This window comes from Bos grunniens, chromosome 6 (genome assembly GCF_055505025.1).
Source record: "Bos grunniens cultivar Pamir isolate PY7600 chromosome 6, Bosgru_T2T1.0, whole genome shotgun sequence".
NCBI classification, from domain to species: Eukaryota; Metazoa; Chordata; class Mammalia; order Artiodactyla; family Bovidae; genus Bos; species Bos grunniens.
The window spans coordinates 51,506,701-51,522,623 of NC_141170.1; the positions used below are offsets into that span (position 1 = coordinate 51,506,701).

Genomic DNA, 15,923 nt, shown 5'->3' on the forward strand with positions numbered 1-15,923 from the left:
ATAACCTCACATATGCAGATGACACCAACCTTACTCCAGAAAGTGAAGAACTAAAGAGCCTCTTGATGAAAGTGAAAGAGGAGAGTGAAAAAGTTGGCTTAAAACTCAACATTCAGAAAACTAAGATCATGGTATTCAGTCCCATCACTTCACGGCAGATAGATAGGGAAACAGTGAAAACAGTGTCAGACTTTATTTTCTTGGGCTCCAAAATCACTGCAGATGCTGACTGCAGCTATGAAATTAAAAGACACCTGCTCCTTGGAAGAAAAGTTATGACCAACCTAGACAGCATATTAAAAAGCAGAGACATTACTTTGCCAAGAAAGGTCTGCCTAGTCAAAGCTATGGTTTTTCCAATAGTCATGTATGGATGTGAGAGTTGGACTGTAAAGAAAGCTGAGCGCTGAAGAATTGATGCTTTTGAACTGTGGTGTTGGATACGACTTTTGGGAGTCCCTTGGACTGCAAGGAGATCCAACCAGTCCATACTAAAGGAAATCAGTCCTGAGTGTTCATTAGAAGAACTGATGTTGAAGCTGAAACTCCAATACTTTGGCCACCTGATATAAAGAACTGGCTCATTTGAAAAGACCCTGATGCTGGGAAAGATTGAAGGTGGGAAGAAAAGGGGACAACAGAGGGTGAGATGGTTGGATGGCATCACCAACTCAATGGACATGAGTTTGAGTACACTCTGGGAGTTGATAATGGACAGGGAGGCCTGGCGTGCTGTAGTCCAGGGGTCTCAAAGAATCAGACATGACTGAGTGACTGGACTGAACTGAAAAGCTAGTGATGTTGAACATTTTTTCAAGTGTTTATTAGCCTTTTGACATCTTTGGGAAAATGTCTACTTAAGTCCTTTACCTGTTAATTAAAAAAAAATTATTCAGTTGTAAGTGTTATATTTTCTGGATACTAGACTCTTATTGGTGCCTCAGCTGGTAAAGAATCTACCTTCTATGCAGAAGACCTGGGTTCAATCCCTGGTTTGGGAAGATCCCTTGGAGAAGGGAATGGTTACCCACTCCAGTATTTGGCCTGGAGAATTCCATGGACTGTATAGTCCATGGGTCACAGAGTCAGACACGACTGAGTGACTTTCACTTCACTTCAGACTCTTATTGGGTATGTCATTTGTGAATTCTTTCTCTCATATGTGGGTTGTCTTTTCACTTCCTTTGTAGTGTCCCTAGACATACAGAAGTTTTTGAGTTGAAGTCCAGTTTCTCTCTTTCGTCACTTGTGCTCTTCTTGAAGTTGTGTTTAAAAAGCCATTGTGTGAACTAAAATCATGAAAACTTACTGCTATGTTTCCTTCTGAGAGTTTTTGTAATTTTAGTTTTTACATTGTCTTTGATCCATTTAGAAATCATTTTTGTTTGTGGTGTGAAGTAGGGATCCCAATTCACTTATATCCAGTTGTCTCAGAACCATTTGTTGGAAAGACTGCTCTTTCCTTGTGGAATAGTGTTGGCATGCTCATCAAAAATGAGTTAACCATAGATGTGTGGGGTTTCTTTCTGGACTCCCAGTTCTACACTGTTGATCTGTACATCTATCTTTATATAATATTACACTGTTTGGATTCCTGTAATATTGTAGTGAAAGTGAAAGTGTTAGTTGCTCAGTTTTATCTGACTCTGCGACCGCACGGACTGTAGCCCACCAGTTTCCTCTGGTCATGGATTTCTCCAGGCAAGAGTACTGGAGTGGGTTGCCATTCCCTTTGAAATTGGGAATGTGAGACCACCAGCCTTTTGTTTTTCAAGATTAAATGGCTATTTGGCATTACTGTGTGAGTTTTAGTATCAGCTTGTCCATTTTTGCAAAAAAAGAAAAAACAAAAAAGGCAATTGGAATTTTGATGCAGATTATGTTGAATCTGTAGAGCCATTTGATAATGAGTGCCATTTTAGCAATATTAAGAATTTCAATCCTTGAGCATGGACATCTTTCCCTTTATTTTGGTCTTCTTACATTTCTTTTAACAGCATTTTGTAGTTTCCAATGCATAAGCCTCACACATCTTTGGTTAAATTTTGTTCATGTTTCTTTTTTTTTTTCTTTTTTGGTGGAGTCATATGGCTTGTGGATCTTAGGTTCCTGGCCAGGCATGGAACCTGGGCCCTTGGCAGTGAAAGCATGGAGTCCTAACCACTGGGCCTCCAGGAAATTCCCATGTTCATGTAGTTTTTAAAATTTTACTTTATTGAAGAATAATTGATTTACAATGTTGTGTTAATTTCTTCTGTACAGCAGAGTGATTCAGTTATGCATGCATATATATATATTCTTCTTCATATCCTTTCTATTGTGGCTTATTACAGGATATTGAATATAGTTCCTTGTGTTACACACTAGGACCTTGTTGTTTATCCATTCTATATATAGTAGTTTGCATCTGCTAATCCCAAACTCCTGATCCATCCCTCCCTCCACACCACTCCCCTTTGTCTGTCCCAAGTCTGTTCTCTCTGTCTGTGAGTCTGTTTCTGTTTCACAGATAAGTTCACTTGTATCATGTGTTAGATTCCACATATAAGTGATAATCACATTATTTGACTTTCTGACTTTTACTTAGTATGATAATCTCTAGGTCCGTCTCTGTTGCTCCATGTTGCTGCTGATGGCATCATTTCATTCTTTTTTTATGGCTGAGTAATGTACCACATCTCCTTTATCTGTTCATCTGTTGATGGGCATTTAGGTCATTTCCATGTCTTGGCTATTGTGAATAGTGCTGCTATTGTTTATGTGTTTTTATTGTAAGATGTCTCAATTTCTCTCTGAATGTACACAAGGTATAAATTGTAAATCAATACAAATAAAATTTTTAATGTAGTTCATCAGCTATATAATGTAGTCAGACTTTTACTATAAAAATCTGAGAGTAAGGACACAAGATTTCTATTCTTAAAGGTATTAGTATTATATTAGTTACATTCTATTTTCTTTCTTTGTTTATAAAATGGTACTTGCACTTACTATGGGACTCTGGTGCATTTTAATTTCTTAGTGATAATAGTAGCACTACAAAAATTAAAATGGTAAGACTAAGAGCAAACACTTAACACTTAAGTGCATGTACTCTTCTGAGTGCTTTCTGTGTATTAACTCATTTAATGAAATTCTGAGTGGGGGTGTAGTTTTAAAAGCTAAGGGACTGTGAGTTTGTGTGTATGAAACTTTACATTTTAATGCCATTTTTAAAAACATAATTTTAATCTAGAGTTCTTAAAAATAGCTATAGTGAGTTGTTAGTTTTAAAAATTAAGATACTAATAATAGTATTAATGAACAAAGAGAGGGAAGTAGTATTTGTCAACTTAGCTTTTGTGTACTCTGAATTATTGGTAGAGAGGTTTGGACCCGATGATTCTAATTATTGGAGCACCCAGCTCTCATTTTCTGTAAACAAATAACTTGAATATGAATAAGCTGTAAACATCACAGTCCTCTGTATGGCACTTGAGAAGGATATTGGAGGAGAGGGCTCTTTAAAGCTTTAGACAGAAACTCTGCTGGAGTATAAGCTCGAAGAAGGTGGGGCCTGTGTTTTCCATTGCACTGTTGTAATCCTCTCACAGCATTAGATGTAAAGTGGATTTTAAACAAACTATTTGGTTGAAAAATTAATGAACAAATGAATACAAGGCTGAAAAAGAATCAGTTTGGATTTTGATTTCTTTTTGATAGTGGAAATACCATTCTCTCCTTTGGGAATATGTGTGTGTATTTGGGTAGAAATGGAAGAGAGAAAGGATTATTGAAATAGAATATGTTTAAATTAATGGAAGTTGTTTTTACTGTTTTTCTTCAAACTCACCTTGCATTTAGTGGGGCTGAGCCCTTGTTCAACCATCTTCCATGGGTGACAACTAACTCAGCCCTTACCCCAGCTCAGACATCATCTTCTCTGATTATCTTTCTACCTTCTACCTTTGGGCAGAGCTGAACCTTGTATCCATCTGTGATATAGCACTTACCACATGGTTAATGACATTTTTACTTTCTGTTATATATGTCCTTTCTCCTACGTTGTGGATACCTTATCGGCTATGTCTTCTGCTTTATTCCCAGAACCTGATAGCGTATCTGGCACTTAGCAGATACTCAGTTAACAGTTGTTGAATATGAAGACATGTATCAGTTCAAAACAAAGGTATGGCAAAATGAACTGACTGTTGGCTATGTATAAGAAACTTTATGTGGATTTTTCTGATTTATACCTCATGTTACTCCATTAAGGTTGGTACCATTATCCTTATTATGAAGGTAAGGGAATAGTGTCAAAAGAGTTAAGTAACTTGTATGAAGTTATACAACTAATAAATGGCAAAGCTAAGATTTAGAGCCAGGTCAGTGAGACTTAAAAGTTCAGGCTCTTGTAGGCAAAATATTCTTTGACGTAAAGTGTAGCAATGTCTTCTTAGGTCAGTCTCCCAAGACAATAGAAATAGAAGCAAAAATAAATAAATGGGACCTAATCAAATGTATAACCTTTTGTGCAGCGAAAGAAACCATAAACAAAATGAAAAGACAGCTTATGGACTGGGAGAAAATATTTACAAACAATGCGAATGATAAGGGCTTAATTTCCAAAATATACGAACAGCCAAGGCAATTCAATAACAAAAAAACCAAACAACCCAGTCAAAAAATGGACAGAAGACGTAAATAGACATTTCTCCGGAGAAGACATACAGGTGGCCCAAGGCACATGAGAAGAGGCTTAATATCACTAATTATCTGGGAAATGCAAATCAAAACTACTTATCTCACAGTAGTCAGAATGTCCTAGGGAGGATGTGAAGAAAAGGGAAACCTACACTGTTGGTGGGAGGGTAAATTGATGCAGCCCACATGGAAACTAGTATGGAAGTTTCTTAAAAAACTAAAAATAAAGTCACCATATGATCCAGCAATCCCACTACTGGGCATTTATCTGGAGAAAACTCTAGGACAAAGTATATGTGCATCCCAATGTTCATAGCAGCACTAGTTACAATAGCCAAGATGTGAAAGTAACATATATGCCCATTGACACATGAATGGATAAAGAAGAGGTGGGATGTATATACAATTGAATATTACTCAGCTGTAAAAAGAATGAAATAATGCCATTTGCAGCAACGTGGATGGACCTAGAGATTATCAAACTAAGTGAAGTAAGTCAGACAAAGACAAATATATGATATCACTTATATGTGGAATCTAAAATATGACACAAATGATCTTATTTACAAAACAGAAACAGGCTTACAGATGTAGAAGACAAATTTATGATTACCAAAGGGGAAAGGAGGTGGGGGAGGGATAAATTAGGAGTTTGAAATTAGCAGATACAAACTATCAATACTATATATAAAATAGATAAAAACAAGGCCATACTATATAGTACAGGGAACTGTATGCAATATCTTATAACCTATAATGGAAAAGAATATGAAAAAAGACTACATATATGTATATGTATAACAGAATCACTTTCCTGTACACCTGAAACTAACACAGTCTATAAATCAATCATACTACAATAGAAAAAAAGTTAGGTTCTTTCTACTAAATCATTCTGCTTAAACCAGGAGTTCTAATGTAAGTAATTGGTGACATAAGATGACGGAGGGTGACATAGGGAAAGAAATCGTTAGGATAATGTATAAAGAACCATTGGTTATATCTTCTACAGCTCTGTCAGGGGACATATTAAAATTTTTAGAGTTAATATGTCAAAAGATATAGGCTTGCCTTCTAGATGGTTGAATTTCCTGTGTTTATACGGTGGTATTAAACAGTGGCAGAGTTCCAAAGAATAGCAAGGAGAGATAAGAAAGCCTTCCTCAGCGATCATGCAAAGAAATAGAGGAAAACAACAGAATGGTAAAGACTAGAGATCTCTTCAAGAAAATTAGAGATACCAAGGGAACATTTCATGCAAAGATGGGCTCGATAAAGGACAGAAATGGTATGGACCTAACAGAAACAGAAGATATTAAGAAGAGATGGCAAGAATACACAGAAGAACTGTACAAAAAAGATCTTCACGAGCCAGATAATCATGATGGTATGGTCACTGACCTAGAGCCAGACATCCTGGAATGTGAAGTCAAGTGAGCCTTAGAAAGCATCACTACAAACAAAGCTAGTGGAGGTGATGGAATTCCAGTGGAGTTCTTTCAAATCCTGAAAGATGATGCTGTGAAAGTGCTGCACTCAATATGCCAGCAAATTTGGAAAACAGCAGTGGCCACAGGACTGGAAAAGGTCAGTTTTCATTCCAATCCCAAAGAAAGGCAAAGCCAAAGAATGCTCAAACTACTGCATAATTGCACTCATCTCACACACTAGTAAAGTAATGCTCAAAATTCTCCAAGCCAGGCTTCAGCAATATGGGAACCGTGAACTTCCTGATGTTCAAGCTGGTTTTAGAAAAGGCAGAAGAACCAGAGATCAAATTGCCAACATCTGCTGGATCATGGAAAAAGCAAGAGAGTTCCAGAAAAACATCTATTTCTGCTTTATTGACTATGCCAAAGCCTTTGACTGTGTGGATCACAATAAACTGTGGAAAATTCTGGGAGAGATGGGAATACCAGACTAACTGACTTGCCTCTTGAGAAACCTATATGCAGGTCAGGAAGCAACAGTTAGAACTGGACATGGAACAACAGACTGGTTCCAAATAGGAAAAGGAGTTCGTCAAGGCTGTATGTTGTCACCCTGCTTATTTAACTTCTATGCAGAGTACATCATGAGAAATGCTGGACTGGAAGAAACACAAGCTGGAATCAAGATTGCTGGGAGAAATATCAATAACCTCAGATATGCAGATGACACCACCTTTATGGCAGAAAGTGAAGAGGAACTCAAAAGCCTCTTGATGAAAGTGAAAGAGGAGAGTGAAAAAGTTGGCTTAAAGCTCAACATTCAGAAAATGAAGATTGTGGTATCTGGTCCCATCACTTTATGGGAAATAGATGGGGAAACCGTGGAAACAGTGTCAGACTATATTGTTTTGGGCTCTAAAATCACTGCAGATGGTGATTGCAGCCATGAAATTAAAAGACGCTTACTCCTTGGAAGGAAAGTTATGACCAACCTACATAGCATATTGAAAAGCAGAGACATTACTTTGCCAACAAAGGTCCGTCTAGTCAAGGCCATGGTTTTTCCAGTGGTCATGTATGGATGTGAGAGTTGGACTATGAAGAAAGCTGAGCACCGAAGAATTGACGCTTTTGAACTGTGGTGTTGGAGAAGACTCTTGAGAGTCTCTTGGACTGCAAGGAGATCCAACCAGTCCATCCTGAAGGATATCAGTCCTGGGTGTTCTTTGGTAGGACCAATGCTAAAACTGAAACTCCAATACTTTGGCCACCTCATGCGAAGAGTTGACTCATTGGAAAAGACTCTGATGCTGGGAGGGATTGGGGGCAGGAGGAAAAGGGGACAACAGAGGATGAGATGGCTGGATGGCATCACTGACTCGATGGACATGAGTCTAAGTGAACTCCGGGAGTTGGTGATGGACAGGGAGGCCTGGCATGCTGCGATTCATGGGGTCGCAAAGAGTCGGACATGACTGAGTGACTGAACTGAACTGAACTGAACTGAGTACAGTGGTAATATAGGGAACAAGTGGGTTTCCAAAATGTTGAGCTACATAGAATTTTAGGGCTGACAACATTAGAGTTCCTCAGCTTCAAGGCATTAATCTTAGAGATAACGTCATAGGACATTAGAGTTTGTGAGTTTTGCTTTCAGTTGCATTGTCAACTGAGGGCAGAGAAGATTCTTCTACACCGTGAGGCTCACTTTTATATTGTAACAAGGGATTCAGAATAGTGGCAGACAAAGACCCGCCACATTGATGAGACAGAGCAGGAGAGCTGGGAGGAAACACCGTCATTTCCCAGCCTCAGAGATGGGTGAGACTTGGAGCTTTGAGCTGCTAACCCTGTCAGGAAAAAGAACCTCTTGCTTAGGTCAGACTTAATCCTCCGGAACATCTCAGAGGACAGAAAGATCCTGTTAGTTTTTTGGTGATTTATGATTAAAAGACAAAGACCCTGATGATTTGCAATACAGATAGATGTACTTTTGAAAAAGATTTTTCCTGCAAGTCTGTCCAGTGACAATAAGAGAAACTAAAAATGGTGAAGGATCTGAAGTAGATACTTCTGTTACTTTTGTGGTTTGGCTTCTGAGGTAAATACCACCAAGGCTTAAACAGAGTGAAATTGTTAAGCTATCAAGTACTTATTGAATACCTGTTGTATTTCAGGCAGAAGTACTGGTTGCTGGATCCTGCCAAATGTTATACTTTGTTTTGCTTGATTTTCTGTTAAGACAGAGTATTATTCAGGGTGGGAGAAATACTTGGTAATATGCTTCTGAGAATTGCTGTGGAATGGAATGGAGATTTATATATCTGTATAGGGTATGTATGTGCACGTGGGCTCAATCGTGTCTGACTCTATGACCCCATGGACTGTAGCCTACCAGGCTCCTCTGTCCACGGGATTTCCCAGGTAAGAATACTGGAGTGGGCTGCCATTTCCTTCTCCAACATATATATACATACATACATAGATATCAACTAACTTATTCTGTTGTGGCTGCCTAAATATCAGAATTGCCTTTTTTTTTTTTAATTTTGGCTGTGGTGTATGGGCCTCATTGTGATACACGGGCTCTTATTGCAGTACCCGGGCTCTCTCTAGTCACAGTGCAAGGGCTGCTCGCCATGGTGCATGCGCTTCTCATGTTGTGCATGTGGGCTCAATAACGCAGGGGATCAGGGGCTGTGGAACGAGGGCTTTGTTGTCCCGTAGCATATGGGATCTTAGTTCCCTGACCAGGGATAGAACCTACATCCCCTGCATTGGAAGACAGATTCTTAACCACTGGACCACCAGGGAAGTCCCAGTATTGCTTGTTTATGTCAAGTTGATTTTTACAATTTCACACAGCACTGGGAAAAAAATTGGGCATCAGTTTCTTTAATAGAATATAATTTTTCAAATGAAATTTTCAGTTGCACTGAAATATGCAACCGTCTGTTGGCTAAACATGATGTTAAGATTTAATGCTTGGCTGTCTCCCCAAAATGAGAAGTATCTAGCTTCAGAATCTTTGTATGGTTAGGGAATGCTTATGTGGGGGAAACTTTTATTTTGGAGAAAGTAGTTGAAAATAGTAGGATGATGATGAAGTGAAAGTTCTGTAACTACTAAATTTCAATTCAAGCTGTTGACAAATTCTGGAAGTTCCATGAAACCATTTCTCAATTCTTTAACACTCAGAATGGCCTTTTTCTTTCCAAAGATTTGTAGTATGTGTATTGAATAAATCTTGCCCCCCATGGAAATGTGTTTTTAATTCTGTAATTGAATTCAGACAGACATGTTACTCTAGTTAAATTTTATTTTAATTTCAGTCATATACTTGGAATGCATTTGGTCTGTAAAGTAAAGGATATATGTAGTTAAAAGAGTCATTCTTCTGTAACCAAGACTTCTGCTTTTCTCTTTAAGTTCTTTTCTTCACAACAAAACATGGCAAAAGTAAATCTCATGATGGAGAGCCAGTACATAACTTCTGAAAATGAGAGTGAACACATGCCATTTTAAACTTTTCTTTCTTGTTTATGATTCAGATAAAAATCAAGCAACTTGATAAGAACATTTTCATATCTGTTAATATGTGCAAGTGATTATACAGACCAGAATATTAACATCTATTAATACTTTTATTCATGTGTTGGTGTACATCTAGCTATCTGTCAGAATTCTGTAAGTTCCATGAAACCATTTCTCAATTCTTTAAGACCTAGAATGGCCTTGTTTCTTTCCAAATATTTGTAGTATGTGTATTGAATAAATCTTTCTCCCCCATGGAAAGATATTTTTAATTCTGTAATTTCATTAAATTACAGTTAATTTGATTGTAATTCTGTAATATCCTCATTGATGTGGTCTACCATATTTTGAAGAGGGGTAGTTGTTCTTCTTTAGTGATTACATGTTAGTGATTTTTAAGGTCTATTGGTGTTCCAAAACAGCTTTGTCCATGTCACTTGTATGGCCCTCAACAGACTGCATTGTAGCTCTTTGTTTTAAAATTGCTTTTCCCTATGCCTGCCTAGAGCAGAGTTCTTGTCTTGCTAACCTTTGTAACCTCCTCAGTGCCTCCTGCATAGTTCTCATACATCACGGCTTCGCAATAAATGCCAGAATGAATGATCATATATGAATGTCTGGAATTATTATTGTGGACAGATTATGTCATCAACTGAACATGGTGAAAAGATGGATGAGTGAAGAAGAGGAAACATTTAAGGGAAGGAAGAGGGTTGACAGGGATTAGAAATGAATGAAATGAGAATGAGATGATCAGGAATGATAAAGTACATTAATTATATGTCCTGGTTATGTATTGCTGTGTAACCAACCACCTTAAACTTAACAGCACACAATCACAACCACTTTATTACACTCATGGATTCTGTAGGCTAAATATTGGACTAGGGCACAGTGGGAATGTCTACTCCACAATATCTGATGCTTGTAAAACTTGGTATCTGGGAGCAACTTGGACAGCTCAGAGCTGGAATCATCTGAGGGTTTTTTCACTCATCTGTCTCAGGCGTCTGGGCTGGGATGATTTGAAGCCTGGGCTCAGCAGAAATTCTCCACTGGAACACCCTGTATGTGACTTCTCTATTTGGCAGGAGCTTCTCTCATTATGGTAGCTAGGTTCCAAGTAAGACTGTCCCAAGTATGAGAAGTCTGAAAAAACAAGACAGAAGCTACTTGGCCTTTTCTGGCCTAGCCTCACAGATTACCCAGTATCCCTTCCACTGTACTCTATTAGTTGAAGGAATCAAAATCCCACTCAAATTCCATGGGAGGAGTGTAAGTCAATTTGCATCTGATTTTAAAAACAGCTGTATTACATGTCATAAGTGGTTCAGACAATGGCAGTGATGGGTAGAGCCATAAAACAGGGAAGTACATTATCAATTTACTTCATTAGGGAGAGTGTGTATGAGAAAGGTCCAGTTCCATTCTTTTGTGTATAGCTATCCAGTTTTCCCAACACCATTTATTTATTTGTATTCTTTTCTTTTTGGAAAAATTATTTCATGTATTTATTTTTGGCTGTGCTGGCTCTTTGTTACTCCATGGGCTTTTCTCTAGTTGTGGGGAATGGAGACTACTCTCTCATTACAGTGTGTGGGCTTCTCATTATGGTGACTCCTCCTATTGCTGAGCACAGGCTTTAGGGTGCCCGACTTTAGTAGTTGTGGCACGTGGGCTCAGTAGTTACAGCTCCTGGGCTCTAGAGCACAGGCTCAATAGCTGTGGTGCATGGGCTTAGTTGCTCCACATGCCATGAGGGATCTTCTCAGATCAGAGATTGAACTCTTGTCTCCTGCATTGGCAGGTGGATTCTTTACCACTGAGCCTCGGGGAATCTCCCCTACACCACGTACTGAAGAGACTGTCTTTTCTTCCATTGTATATGCTTGCCTCTTTTGCTGTAGCTTGACTGTGTGAGTGTAGGTTTATTAGGGGGCTCTCTGTTGTGTTCCACTGATCTGTGTGTCTTTTTGTGTCAGTGCCATACAGTTTTGATTACAGCACTGTAAGTTTGTAGTATAGTTTGAAATCAGGGAGTGTTATACCCCAGCTTTGTTCTCTCTTAAAATTGTTTTGTCTATTTGCGGTCATTTGTGGTTCCAAACTTTCCAGCTGGTGCTAGTGGCAAAGAACCTGCTTGCCAGTGCAGGAGATGTAAGAGACTCGAGTTTGATCCCTCAGTTGGGAAGATCCTATGAGGAAGAAATGGCAATTTACTCCAGTATTCTTGCCTAGGGAATCCCATGGGCAGAGGAGCCTGGTGGACAGAGGAGCACGGGGTCGCAAAGAATTGTACTGAAGTGACTTAGCATGCATGTGATTGCAAACAAATTCAGGATTATTTGTTGTAGTTCTATGAAAAATGACATTGGTATTTTGATATGGATTACATTGAATCTCTGTAGGTTGCTTTGGGTAGCACATCTAAATGATATTGATTCTTCCAATCTATGAGCATGGTATATCTTTCCATTTATTTGTCTTGTTTTCAGTTTCTTTTCTCAGTGTCTTCGGAGTTTTCAGAGTATAGGTCTCTCATCTCATCAGTTAAATTTATTCCAGTTGTAAAGGGCATTGTTTGCTTTATTTCTCTTTCTGATAGTTTGTTATTAGTATACAGGAATGCAGCAGATTTATGTACATTGCTTTTCTTATACCATACTAAAAAATAAACTCAAAGTGGATTAAAGACTTGAATATAAGAGCTGGAACCACAAAACTCCTAGAACACATGGGCAGTAATCTTTTTTTATATCGATCTTAGTAATATTTTTTTAATATGCTGCTAGGGCCACAAAAGCAAAAATAAACAAATGGGACTACATCAAACTAGGCCTTTGATGAAGTCAACAAAACAAAAAGAGAACCCACTGAATGGGAGAAGATATTTATAAATTATATATTTGATAAGGGGTTGATATCCAAAGAACTCCTACAACTCAGTATCAAAAAACAAACAAAAGCCCCAATTAAAATACGGGCAGAGGACCTGAATAGACATTTCCCCAAAGAAGATAAACAAGGCATAGGAAAAGTTGCTCCATTGTCACTCACCACCAGGGACATGCAAATCAAAACCACTATGAGGTATCATCTCACACCTGTTAGATCGGCTCTTAGCAAAAAGAAGAAACAACAAATGTTGAGGAAAGGGAACCCCTGTGCTGTGTTGGTGGGAATGTAAATCAGTGCATCTACTATAGAAAACTGTATGGAGTTTCCTTAAAGAGTTAAAAAATAGAGCTACCAAATGATCCAACAGTTCCACTTCTGGGTCTTTATCTGAAGAAAACAAAAACACTAACTCAAAAAGACATATACCTGTAAGTCTTCATTGAAGCATTATTTATGAATAGCTAGTGTTCATTGATAGATGAATGGATAAAGAAGATGTGGTATATATACACAGTGGAATACTGCTGCTGCTGCTGCTGCTAAGTCGCTTCAGTCGTGTCCGACTCTGTGCGACCCCATAGACAGCAACCCACCAGGTTCCCCCGTCCTTGGGACTCTCCAGGCAAGAACACTGGAGTGGGTTGCCATTTCCTTCTCCAATGCATGAAAGTGAAAAGTGAGAGTGAAGTCGCCCAGTCGTGCTCGACTCTTAGCGACCCCATGGACTGCAGCCTACCAGGCTCCTCCGCCCATGGGATTTTCCAGGCAAGAGTACTGGAGTGGGGTGCCATACTACTTGGGTATAAAAAAGAATGAAATCTTGCCATTTGCAGCAACATGGATGGACCTGGTTACCTTCCAGGTCTAAGTGAAATAAATCAGACAGAGAAAAACACATACTATGACTTTACTTTTATTTGGAATCTAAAAAACAAAACAAATGAACAAAGAAAAGCAAAATGGAAACAGACTCAGATACAGAAAACAAACTGGTGGTTGCCAGAGGGGAGGCGGGTGGAAGGATGAGTGAAGGGATGGAGGTTCAGTCTTCCAACTATAAAACAAATAAGACATGGGAAAGTAACATACAGCATAAGGAATACAGTCAGTAATACTGTAATAAGTTTGTGTGCTGACAGATAATAACTAGACTTTTATGGCGATCATGTCATAGTGTATAAAAATATTGAATCACTGGTGTATACCCGAAACTAATATAATTGGAGAAGGAAATGGCAACCCACTCCAGTACTCTTGTGTACTAATTATAATCCCATAAGCAAAAGTCAGTGGACATTTTCCTCAGTAATTAGATCATGGCTTATATTCATGATACTTTTTGAATGTAGTTTACAGTTTTTAATTGTTGCAAGTGATGTGTAAGAATGTTTCTCCTTCAATAAAAAAATGAAAAAAATGTTTTCTATGGAATTGGTATTCTTAGATGTTTAATTTTATCCTTTTTAGAGATCAGGTATATAACAGCTGGCATTTCACTTTGGGAAATTCATCTTTAACTGAGCTCCACAAGCCTTAGAATTAAGGGTAAATAATTCTCTGGTCAAATTTGCCTCCTTATCTTAGGGTGCTCTGTAGTTTCAATTGTGATGCTCACCTTTGGTAAACTTTCTAATGATTCTTTTTAAAAAGGCTACGATTCAGATATACTCACTTTATCTGACTGTCCACTGTGCTTTGGTGCTTTGTTAATGTGTATAGAATTTTCTTTTTATTGTGCTTTAGGCTTGAAAAGCTAACTTCTGCTTTCATGAAGTTTGAACAGGGGAAAGGACAGGAAATAGAAGAAGAGGAGTTATAACAAGGACAAATGTTACGTAGACTGTGGTTTTATTTTTGGCCCTGGAAACCACATACTCCTGTTTGTCGGGGAAGAAATGGTATCACATTACATTATCATGAGGCTTTTCTGACTCAATGAATCATTGGGATCATTGGAAGAGCTTCTGTGATGAGCTGGATAGCGTGGTAATAATATCCTCGAATGAGAGCCCGCCCACCTTTTTCCACTTTTATTTGACTGTCTTTCCCCCCACCCCCTTCTCTTCCTTTTTTCATCTTTTTATGTACTCTTTCTTACCAGTTGCAAAGGGTTGGATGACAGGGACATGGAAAACCATGCTGTTCCTTTAAATAAATTTCAAAAAGTTTTTATTATGACAAATTTCAAATGCAGACAAAAATAAACTGTAATGAACTCCTGTGTGCCTCACTCAGCTTCTACAGTTATCAGCTCATGAACAGTTTTATTTTGTCTACACCCCCATATCCCCTTTACCAGATTATGAAGCAAATCACATACAGTATTTTGTCTGCAAAATTTCAGTATGTGTCTCTAAAAGATAACTCTTAAAAATAGAATCACAGTAGCATCATCTCACCAAAAAAATTCCAAAACGACCTAGTACTATTTTGTTATCATAAAATAAATCTTACCACAAACTATATATCACCAATATATAGTTAGTGGTCAAGTTGTTAAGAGTTGTCTCACACATTTAAGAGATATCTCTTAAGACTGTTAAAAAGGCTTTTGACTCCTTCTCATTCTCAGTGTTTTTGTTCTTGCAATTTTTTGTTAAGCTTACTTTCCTGTAAAAACAACTGAATGCAATAATGACTTGAGTTCTTTATTCCTATTTTGAAAACAATAGGAAAATAATATGTTGGCATTGATGAATGTTTCAAATTAAAAACAATCTAGATTAATGTAGTCAAGGAACATATTTTGGTATAAATTATTTTATATATAATTTCCAAATTACTTTCATGTTTTCTCCTAGTAAAAGTTGCTGAAAATCACTTGACCTACTTGAGAAATTTGTTATTCATGCCTTGTTTTCACTGGTTATTGTTTCCTTATGAATTTGCAAGAAGCAGAAAGAGAAATATTTTTTGTGTATCAGAAATTCCCTCATGTGAGGAGAACTAGTGCCAGAGTATCGTCACTTAAAGTGAATCCACTTACATTTCATAGTAAGTAGTAAACAAACAAAAAACCCACTATGATTCAGACTTTATCATGAAAAATAAAGTGAATATATGTCTTTTTATCTCATATATGGTACCGTTTAGATTATAATTTGTAACTTTTGAACAAAGAGGGAATCAACTATTAGTTTTCTTGAAATTATTTTTCTGATGAAAATGCATGATAAAGATTTTTGACTTCCTTCCCTTTACATTTGCATCTGTCAGCACAGATCTAAAGAAGGCCCTTTTTTGGGAAAGCATTAGCAAGCTTTTTCAGGTTTTGCAAGGGTGTATCCCGAGGTAGATTAAAGGTTAAGTCATGATAACAAAGAAACCATCATATGGCATTTCTAAGATCTGACAGAAGTGTGTTAATCCCTCACAAAG

At 37.8% G+C, this 15,923-nt stretch overlaps 1 protein-coding gene across 7 annotated transcripts in view; it reads left to right on the forward strand.

Moving 5' to 3' along the window:
* The window catches only part of TEC (tec protein tyrosine kinase), a 169,939-nt gene that overhangs the window by 24,759 nt on the left and 129,257 nt on the right, over positions 1-15,923 (forward strand). Inside the window, exon 2 of one of the 7 annotated variants that reach the window (XM_086405864.1) lies at positions 4,087-4,168. The exons of the other annotated variants lie outside the window; for them this stretch is intronic. Coding sequence (XP_086261990.1) covers positions 4,148-4,168 — 21 coding nt within the window. The 5' untranslated portion in view covers positions 4,087-4,147. The remainder of the gene's footprint in view (positions 1-4,086; positions 4,169-15,923) is intronic. 7 annotated transcript variants of the gene reach the window in all.